At 34.6% G+C, this 9829-nt stretch overlaps 2 protein-coding genes across 4 annotated transcripts; one reads left to right on the top strand and one right to left on the bottom strand.

The window, feature by feature from the left end:
- Positions 1 to 1726: 1726 nt before the first annotated feature.
- Positions 1727 to 3703, top strand: LOC107922575 (REF/SRPP-like protein At1g67360). Its single transcript, XM_016852664.2, has 4 exons — positions 1727 to 1946; positions 2020 to 2253; positions 2321 to 2801; positions 3448 to 3703. Exons 1-4 carry the CDS (start codon positions 1938 to 1940, stop codon positions 3510 to 3512), a joined length of 789 nt encoding a protein of 262 aa, XP_016708153.2. The 5' UTR covers positions 1727 to 1937; the 3' UTR covers positions 3513 to 3703.
- Positions 3704 to 4610: 907 nt separating this feature from the next.
- Positions 4611 to 7051, bottom strand: LOC107920907 (F-box protein At1g67340). Of its 3 annotated transcripts, none has more exons than XM_041087336.1 (4): positions 6578 to 6771; positions 6082 to 6462; positions 5829 to 5991; positions 4611 to 5693 (listed from the first exon to the last, which is right to left on the bottom strand). In XM_041087336.1, exons 2-4 carry the CDS (start codon positions 6321 to 6323, stop codon positions 4926 to 4928), a joined length of 1173 nt encoding a protein of 390 aa, XP_040943270.1. In that variant the 5' UTR covers positions 6324 to 6462; positions 6578 to 6771; the 3' UTR covers positions 4611 to 4925. The 3 variants fall into 3 exon arrangements, with proteins under 3 accessions (XP_040943270.1, XP_016706222.2, XP_016706221.2); XM_016850733.2 differs by having other exon boundaries at positions 6082 to 6455; XM_016850732.2 differs by having other exon boundaries at positions 6082 to 7051.
- Between the last annotated feature and the right edge of the window lie 2778 nt (positions 7052 to 9829).

Below are 9829 nucleotides of genomic sequence, written 5' to 3'. Positions count from 1 at the left end.
GGGAGATTGTTAAACTAAGCCTTATTGGATAATATGTTTTGATATAAAAAATATTAAAGTATTTTTGAAAAAAAGTAAAGTTGAGAAATTTGATAAAATCAATTTGGAATGGTATCAATTGAGTCAAACATCTTCAAATATGTTTTAACCATTTTCAAACAAGCTAGAATTGCTCCAGGACAAAAAGTATCGATACTTTTTTGTCTGAGTATTGATATTTTACAAGATATTGATACCCCTCTGATAATCGATACCAAATTGACATTTTGTTTCTTTCAAACCCTGGTAGGTATCGATCCGGTATTAATATTTTTCTTAAGATATCGATATTCCTGCTCTAACTGTCACTGAAATATGCATTAATTACAAAAAAATATCGATACCTTTTTAGTAGGTATCGATACTCGTTGCTGCAGATGCAGTTAATAACTTGGTATTTCATCACCAATGGCTATATTTACTTCTATAACAACCACAATGGTTGGAAATCAATTAGAGTGTATAAATACCATCTTCCAAAGGTCTAGCAACATAAAGAGCAACGTGAAAAGCTTAAAGATAAATCAAAACAACCTAGAGCTTAATTCTTTCATACATTTTCTTGTAAACACTTGTGAGCTTTCATGTATTCATTTAGCTAAGTGTTTGTCTTGTATTTGTGCTAAATTGGCAAACAACCTGATCTTGAGAGGATTGTTTTCTTTGTTTGCTTATTTGTATCTTTTTTTTTTGAGAGAGGGTTTATTCTTAATGTTTGGGTAGAAACCTTAAAGGAGTTGTATCTTAAGATTTTAGGGTATAAGTCTTAAGAGAGATTGTAAGGTTAAACCTTATCCTCAAAGGTAGCCAAATTAGTAAATTTGGGAAAATACTTAGTTGTGAAAAGCTAAGGTAGTGGAGTAAACAATTGGGGCCAAACCACTATAAATCATTGTGTCTTTTGTTGCACAATTTTTGTTGCTTCCACCACAACTTCTCAAAGGCCAATTCAACCTCCCTATTGTCGATCTCGAGTTGATCCTTTTTTTTTCTTCTCTTCTATTTTTCAGTTTTTCTTCACGACATATCTTTGAACTTTACAAATCTGTGAACCAAAATTCATACTACTTTTTTCTCTGATCTTCAGCACTGACTATCATATCGACTTAGATCTAAGGTATGTTCTACTCGTTGATGGGTATTGGTCTAATGTACTGATCGTCGAATCATCTCTTGGAGCTCGCTGCCTAAACTGTTTTTTTTTAAATTTAATTGTCTAACTCAGGGGCAAAGTCAGAAATTTTCTTTAGGGAGGACCGAAATTAAATTGTAATTTTTAATAACCTATATTTTTATAATTTTTAAAGGATTAAATCATATTTTTATAATTTTTAAGGGGGCAAAATGTAATTTTATTTTTACTAATTTAAAATTTTTAAAAATTTTAAAAGGCCTAAATGAACAATTTTCTATTTTAGAGGCGGCCCCTGCCAACCCTCTTAGTTACGTCCTTACAATGACTTAAAATAAACTTTTTAATGATTTAATGATTTAAATAAAAAAAATTTTGAATAATGCAGTAATCTAATTATATTTTTTAATTAAGTGATTAAAATAAAAAAAATCATCCTTTAATTATTAATGGTGTAAAATTAAACATGCCATTTTATTAAAAAAAAATCATATACTATTTCTATATATTTCTTATTGCCAAGGAATTTTACGATCTCCACGAGGAAAGCGCTTTCCAGCTCTCCATCACGAAGCCCATTATGCTTCATCCATTTGATCAAATATTCAGCGTTCGATCTGAATTAACGATCCAGATTACGTTGATCCATAAAATAATAACGCAACAAACTCCCTTTACACGCACTAACCGCATTTCTGAAAACTGAAAAACAAAAACGCAAACAAAGCCCTAACAATCTTAGATCAAAAAAGAAAAGCTGGCCACCATGGAAAAGGTATTTCCGGCTTCTTTCTTCTTTTAACGTCTTCAAAATGTTCTTTTATATATTTTTTAATTGTTTCTTTTAGGAGGTAGAGTTTGAGAAAAAGAAGCACGCCCTGAAGCACATAGCTTTCGTGAGGGTGGCTGCGATCCGCACGCTGGTTTACGTCTCGAATCTTTACGGGTATGCTAAACAGAATTCTGGTCCGTTACGATCCACCGTTGGGACCGTCGAGGGTGCTGTCGCCGCCATCGTTGGCCCCGTCTACGAGAAATATAAGGACGTTCCTGATCATCTTCTTGTTTTTCTTGATTCCAAGGTAACGGCTTTTTCTTTCTTTCTTTCTTTTGTTTAATTTCAATTAAAGTATTATAACAACCGCGCAGGTAGATGAGGCTTCACAGAAATATGACGAGCATGTCCCACCAGCAGGTAAGCAAATGGTGAACCAAGCCAAAGATTTGGCTCACATGGCAGCACAAAAGGCTCACAAATTAATCGACGAGGCTCGAACCAACGGTGCGCGCGGCGCTTTGCACTACGCCGCGACCGAGTACAAGCAGTTGGTTCTGGTTAGCTCAACCAAGGTGTGGGTAAAACTGAATCGCAGTTCTGCTTTCCAATCGGTTGCAGAGAAGATCGTTCCCACAGCTTCGAATTTGTCCGACAAGTATAACTGTTTGGTTAAAGACATGAGCGGGAAAGGATATCCTGTGTTTGCGTATCTGCCATTGATTCCGGTTGGTGAGCTGAGAAAAGCTGTCAAGCAAGCTGAAGCCAAGGAAAAAGCACGTGTCACTGCCGACACTCGTAAATCGGATTCCGATTCTGGTTCGGGTTCGGCTTCAGGTTCCGATTCGGATTCAGGTTAGGGAACTTTTTCTTTGGTTTGTCTCGTCTCATGAACTCAAGAATCTGATGCTCTAAATCATAACTTTTTTCTCTATAAAAAAATGCTCATAAATCAAATATTTCATATTTGACGGTTCCGCCATTGTAAAGTTGGATGCTTATTTTAACTCTTTGCAATGTATAAATCAAATATGAATTGCTCATTTAGGTGCATGCTTTTATTTGGTGTTTAATCTCTGGATTTATGGCTAGTTTGATGCTCAATTCTTCATTTTTGAATAAGATTGTTCGCTTATCCAACAACTATAGCACTAGACACCATCTTAACATCATATACCTTCCTCGAGAGAGACTTTGGTTAACTCTTCCTCCTCAACACTGAAAATAGTAAGAATTAATAGCAAAAAAGCGAATCAATATTATATGATAGGCAAAGATGACATGAACCAACAATAAAAAAGATTGAATTGAATGTAGAGGTAGAATCCTGTTCCTAAGAAAGCACTGGATCCAATTTGGTTGATAAACAAGACCCAAACCAAGTGTACTATCCTGCCCAATTTGATTTATATAATTGCACTAGTTGTATGTGTTACAAATCAAATGAAGGAGAAGAACAGGATGTGATGGTTAAAAGAATGTTATTTTGTTCCATTTTCAGATTCACTAGCTTTGTTTTATGGCGCAGCTGCACAAGCAAAAGATATGGTCAAACTTTCCTCCTAGCCTTGGTCCATTTTAGTAATACTCGATTTTCCAAATGTCTTGTTTGAGAAAATGCTACAAAGCCAAGGGTGCTGCTTATTTTGTTTTTGTATACCACAAATAATTGGGTTTCACAACATCCCAATATATTTTCATAATTTCATTTATCAAGTCAGTATCAATTTATTATATATAAAATCCAAATTTTGCTATTAGGCTTTGGATTAAGCATAAATTAGGCAGGGCAAATATAAGGGGCATTGCCCTTGCCCTTCTTCCAACCGTAAAATTACTTTGTAAGTATCTTAGAAATTTTTAAAATTATGAATTAGTATAATGATAAAAGTTTTTTTTTATCCTTCAAATTTTTATAATTTAATTCTAGCCTCCACTTAAAATTTTTTCTACCTCCACCCCTTAAATTAGGGGTGTAATTTATCTAATTAGGACGATTTTAATTATTACACTTTTTGAAGTTTGAAATTTCAATCTTTCATTAAATCAAATTCTATTGTTAGTCTTGTACTATGCATAAGTTGTGGATATAATCCATATTCTCCAATTTTATCGTTTTAGACACTATATTTTTTCATATTTTGAAATTTCACTCAAATATCCATTAAATCCATTAGAGACGTGATTCATTTGTGGTTATTACATGAAAATAATAAGTTAACATAGAATTACACATTTGATAATGTGCTTGCCGCATTAAGATTGTGGAAATATTATTTAATTTAACTTATCATTTGTGTTGGGATTGAAATTTAAAAACCAAAAACAGAAGGTTGAAAAAAAATCAAATTAAAGTGCAAAAAAGTAAATTGATTATATTAAGCATAGTCTAAGCATAATTGGAATTTCCAGAATAAATAAAAGTCAACTTCCGTCCTTAACAAGAAATCTACAAGTACTTACATTGTCTTCATTGGAACAAAAATTGTAATAGTTTCGACATTTTTTAAATTTAAAATCTTAAATGATTTTGGATATTAGATAAGTTTTCGAATTTTGTTTTGTGAATCAAATTAAAGTTTATGGCAATTTGAACTAAGCAGGCAGTCCAATTTCCAAAATTATGTTAATATTGAAAAAAGAAAGAAAAAAGAGAAAGGAATATAAGACTAGAAATTACCGAAATTAAGCTGAACATGGCTCTATAGTGTACAAGTGGGATTAAAACAAAAAAGAAAAGAACCAAAGCCCACCCCCCCCGGGGGACCATTTTTCCGATTAACCCCTCCTCTATACAATCCACATAGAACTAAAACTGTGTCGTTTCAGTGACTATCGTCATCGTAAAAGTTGATTTTTAACCTCCAAATACCCAACCAAAACTGGCCTCCTGTTCTCCATTTCCACCCTTTTTTTTTTCCTTCTCGTGGCCTTAAACCTAATAGTAATAAATTAATTACCATAAGCAGTTAATCGTTTTTAACTTTCGGCGATGACGTCAACGTTCCCATGTCCCGCACCGTTACCCTCGCCACCATCGCCTTCTTCATCAAGCCATCGCTCTACCGGCGCGCACTCGGCTTTGTGGCGCAGCTTCCAATCAAGCGCTTGGCAAGCGCGTGAGCAGTAATTCACAGCCCCACAAACGGAACACCTCCGAAACTCGTGCTTTCTTGTCTCCGGCCTCCCACAACCGACGTGGGAGCATAGCCTTAAGCCCGGGCCTGGTATCCCGCCCCGAGCCCCGAACCACTCTGCTAAGAACTTGCTAGACGGATGCGCCTCGGGAGCCGGCACATTGCATCCAAAATCGCTCAGCAACGGGCATCCCGGCACGGCCTGATGACGGTGGTTATGGCGAGGGTTAGGATGCGGGATAGGGTGTGGGCTCCAAGTGAGCCAAGACCGCGTAAAGTTGTTAGAAGCAGCCGCTGATGATAAAACCGTCGCTAGCTCTCGGGCGTTGGCTTGGACAAGAAACCGACGGCCCTTGGCGACGTTTTGTCGAACACCGTACCCGTCCTGTAGGCAGTGACCGAGCTCACGGAGGGCGTCGATGTGGCCAAGAAAAGCAGCACGAGCGCACAAGGCCACACCGGCTCTAAGATCCTTGTCGTTTTTGGAACCGCCGCTGCCATTGAATTGAATCACAGCTAAGGAGTAAAGCGCTGGCGCGTGGGAGCTAATCGCCGCCTTAGCCATAAGAGAGGCTCCACTCTCTCGATTTTCTAAGCAGTAGAAAAGAATCTGTTGCAAATCATAACAGTTAACTCGTTAGAGAATATTTATATTATTGTTCTTGAATTAAACTTAATAAATTTTAGTAACCAAAAAAAAAAATCGGGCAGTAAAATAAAAATATATTCTTTTTCAGAAACTCACCATGCCGAGCGTGTAACAAGCTTCAACATTTCCGGCATCAGCGCAGTTCTTCAAGAACCTGTGAGCTGACTCCGACCAGCTTTTGGCTTTAATTGCAAACATTTTTGGAGAGGCTTTGGATAATACCAGAGGACGAACTGCTAAACTATTCAATCTCTTGCATCTGTTTAACAAACAAATAAGTAAAAATTAGTAAGAAAAATAAATGAATAAAATCCAAACTTTCCCCTCAGAAACAAGCAAGTCGACGTACACAATCAAAACGTTGGCGAAATCGGAAGGGCAAGCCGCGGTAGAGCTTAGTTTGGAGAAAATAGAAATGACAAGATCATCGGGCAAAACATCAAAGAAATCTCTCTTTCCGGCAATACCCGGCGAGAGTCTTCGCCGTTTCCGGCAAGCCATATTATCACCGGCGAAATCCCTCCTTTCAAAAACTATGTCATCTAAACAAACATGGGCTCTGGGGTAAGAAATCCCTCTCCTTGTTCTCATTTCTCTCTCGTTCTCTATCACTACATCGGAAATCAATCTACCCAGATGATCTTAAAATCTGTGCATTCATCATCAGTCTTTTACTTTCTCGATCTTCTTTTCTTTCCCTTAGCGGCTCGAGAGACATAAAAACTGAAACCTTATATAAATGAATGGGGAAACACAAACAAAGCCTTAAAAGGAAGAGATCAAATAAAAACAACAACGACGACAGAACCGAATCAAATAAAAATATTAAATAAACAGTGAAACACCTGTTTGGTACGCTTAATTACATTCTTAACCCTGGACAGTAATAGTTTCTACGGTCAAACGCCGTTGACCCAGATCCTCTGTTTCGTCATCGGTTTTAATACTGATGAAATCAAGGGAAAAAAAAAACTCTGAGCACTGTTTTTATCCCTTCTTTTTTTCACCTGAACTTGAAGAAGACATATGAAAGAGGTAGCTAAGAGAGGTAAAAAGAAATGGATTTACCTTATCATCTCTTATATATTTATTAATTGGTGCAGGTGAAAGAAAAATGCTTGTGGGTTTGTTTTGAAAGCGGTTAAATTTGTTGCAAGTAAAACAACTAACTTCGGTTATTTTTCTGTAATTCAGTTTTGCTATTGTTTAAAAAGAAAATTAATCAACGTAATTCCGGCGCGTGAACACCGCCGACCGTTTTGGGATCTTGGTTCGAAAGTGCTTGCCACGCTCTTTGGCTGCGGATGGGGGAAACTTCCATCTTGTTTACAAACTCAGGGTTCTACGACTATAAGGAGGTCAAACGTATGAATCAGCACGAACAAATGTTCAGTTACTCTTCCTTTGTTTGTTTTATTACTTGCCCATTTATTTCCAAGTTTCTTTTTTCCGTCTTTGCCCTTTTAATTAACTAAAACCGAAGTAAAATCTCAATCTTACTTCAATGATCAATCCTACCACTACTTGTTTTACTTTTACCAGTTACCCCTGAAGTTTTATAAGAGACCAAATAATAATGGTATAGTTTGAACGGATCCCTGTACTATAAATTTAGCAACAAAGTAGATTTTTATTATAAAATCGAGCCATTTTAATTTTACATATTTACTTATCAACTGCGATAATTTTTGGAAAAAGTTGGTTTTATAATCAATATAATTTTATTTTTGATTTTTTTAAACTATAATCATAATAATGCACTTTAAAACATAATAAATAAGTAGTTTTTAGCGACCAAGGTTATCAGCGCTTAAGATTTCTCTTTAATTTATCTTAAAAAAATCACTTTACTTGCTTCAAAATTAAATCATCACTTTTATATTAAATAGATTAATTTATTCTTAAACTTAAAATATTGTATTAAATTTTACCTTCAATCACGTGTTTGTTTTACGATAATAGAATTTTAGTCTCATAATTCGTATGGTCTTAAGCAATTTCTTATTTTCAAATTTGTTTAAATCAAACTTACTTTTAAAACTAAAAATTCACAAAGCAAATTTTCCAAGGTATCGAAATAAAACAAAAGCAAACTTAAAGCGAATGAGCAACGAAAGAATTGAAAAGCCACAAAAAAATAATGCACATAAAGTGTTTAAGTAAATGCTCTCAAATATATTCTATATCTATGAATGAAATTATTACAAATGAAGTACATATCTCTATTTATGATCAAGCTCCCCCAAAGCTAACGGTATAGATTGAGTTATACCAATGACTGAGGTTAGTGTCTATCTATTAAATGAGATTCCTAAATAATTTAAACCCTATACAATATTATCTCTTAAATTTTACAATATTTAATTTTGTAGCTCTAATTTTACTATAATATTTAATTGAGCTGCTAAAATTTTAAATAAATAATTTTTTTTATGTTTCACGAATTAAATCAATTTAAGTAAATCAAATAAACCACCTTAATTAATTCACCTTCATAAAACATTATGCGAGTATTCGTCATAAATTTTAATTCAGGACTTGTAACACATATAGTTAGTTGTCAACATTACTACGCATAGAAAGAAAATATAAATATCCTCTACACAAAACAGTATAATTTAATCTAGTATTTGTCAATTGATATCATTATTCCTATTTTCATTATTTTATAATACTAATCTGATTGAATAAAATGTTTTGATTTAATATAGAATATCATTAAATGATCAAATAATAAAATTCTTAAATTAGTCGAAACCCTCAAATAGAGTTACACTTTGGTTATTAAATAAAAATCAAATTATTAATGTTTAGTGAAAACTGAAAAGTAAGATTTAAACCAAAAAGAAAAAAGAAAAAGATGATAAAAGTGAAAAGGAATGACGTGGATCTCAAGAAGTGATGTCGACCACTTCTATCATGCCACGCGGAGCCCACTTGTCTCCAGTTCCAGTTTTCTCGAAGTGAAGAAGGAAGAAAACACGCATTTTTGGAGCGCCAACTCCTTTTCCTTTTTTTTTTTCTTTCTAAAATATGCATATATATATATCATGGAATTATGATGTGCCCGGCAATTGCCGTAGCCGAATTTGGTTCATCTAAATACTTTGGATGTCAAAGTTCGAGTATAACGTACCTTCTAGATGCGGTAAGTTAACATCGTTGTACTGCAGTATTGCTCACCCTTCTTTTTTCTTCATTGCACCAACGGATTTCGTTGGTTGTTTGAACTTGATTATTGTGATTTTTTATTATTTATTATGATGTATTTTAAATATATATTTTTAGAGGTATCTTAACATGTATTGATGTCAAATCACTATAAGAGTGCATGTTAAAGAGAGGATTTTAAACTACAATCAACAATATGATTTTTAGAGATTTCAAAGGACCAATACTTCCATGGTGTCAAGGACATGGTTTTGAAATTCAAAGTAGATAAGCATATTTTGGAACATTTGGTTGCAGAAAAATGAATGATATTTTCAGGGAACAAAAGCTAAGGTAGAAACTACAATTCACAAAGCCAAGGAGTTAAGCGATAGTTGGAGAGAAGCCTTTAATATTCATAATCAGAAGGAAAAAAAGAGAGAAAGGTTTCAAAGATTGAAATAAGATTGTTTTAGTACTGCTTTAGTCTGATTACTAGGAGAACGAGGAAGGGCAGGCATAGAAATCAACAATTGATGTTCCTGTTTAATAAAACATTGTAAATAGAAGACCTCCAACAGGCAACATTGTTCGTGGTCCGTGAGGCAATGATTCAGGCAAACAGGAGGGAAGTAGAAGTGAGATTCTCAATAATAACTGCAAAGTGCTTCAACATATCCTAGAGGGCAAGGTTTCTACTTACAACCATAAGATTAGGCCACTAGTTGAAGGTATTAAAAGACTAGATAATGCTTATATCCTTGATGAAGAAATGGGCTCGATGTTAATAGCATATATGGAACCAACAAAATGGGCAACAGTTGGTGCTGATGTAAGGACTTGTTTTCAATTTCCCTTATAATTTAGCGCTTGATTCAGTACCAAAAACAAATATTCAACTCTCATGATTGTCCAATTCTAAATTGTGAAGTCTGACTAAGACATTT

The sequence above is a fragment of the Gossypium hirsutum genome, chromosome D01 (genome assembly GCF_007990345.1).
Source record: "Gossypium hirsutum isolate 1008001.06 chromosome D01, Gossypium_hirsutum_v2.1, whole genome shotgun sequence".
Lineage (NCBI taxonomy): Eukaryota > Viridiplantae > Streptophyta > Magnoliopsida > Malvales > Malvaceae > Gossypium > Gossypium hirsutum.
This window is presented reverse-complemented; position numbering and strand designations above follow the sequence as displayed.

What these genes read in the sequence shown, in the direction of transcription:
- LOC107920907 (XM_016850732.2), bottom strand. Translation starts at nt 6,323, where the DNA reads ATGAGAACAAGGAGAGGGATTTCTTACCCCAGAGCCCATGTTTGTTTA. An exon ending in TTCGCCAACGTTTTGATTGT is followed by an intron (nt 5,992 to 6,081) that starts GTACGTCGACTT and finishes TTTGTTAAACAG; the next exon opens with ATGCAAGAGATTGAATAGTT. An exon ending in CTTGTTACACGCTCGGCATG is followed by an intron (nt 5,694 to 5,828) that starts GTGAGTTTCTGA and finishes GATTTGCAACAG; the next exon opens with ATTCTTTTCTACTGCTTAGA.
- LOC107922575 (XM_016852664.2), top strand. An exon ending in TTGTTTTTCTTGATTCCAAG is followed by an intron (nt 2,254 to 2,320) that starts GTAACGGCTTTT and finishes ACAACCGCGCAG; the next exon opens with GTAGATGAGGCTTCACAGAA. An exon ending in AGGTTCCGATTCGGATTCAG is followed by an intron (nt 2,802 to 3,447) that starts GTTAGGGAACTT and finishes TTCCATTTTCAG; the next exon opens with ATTCACTAGCTTTGTTTTAT.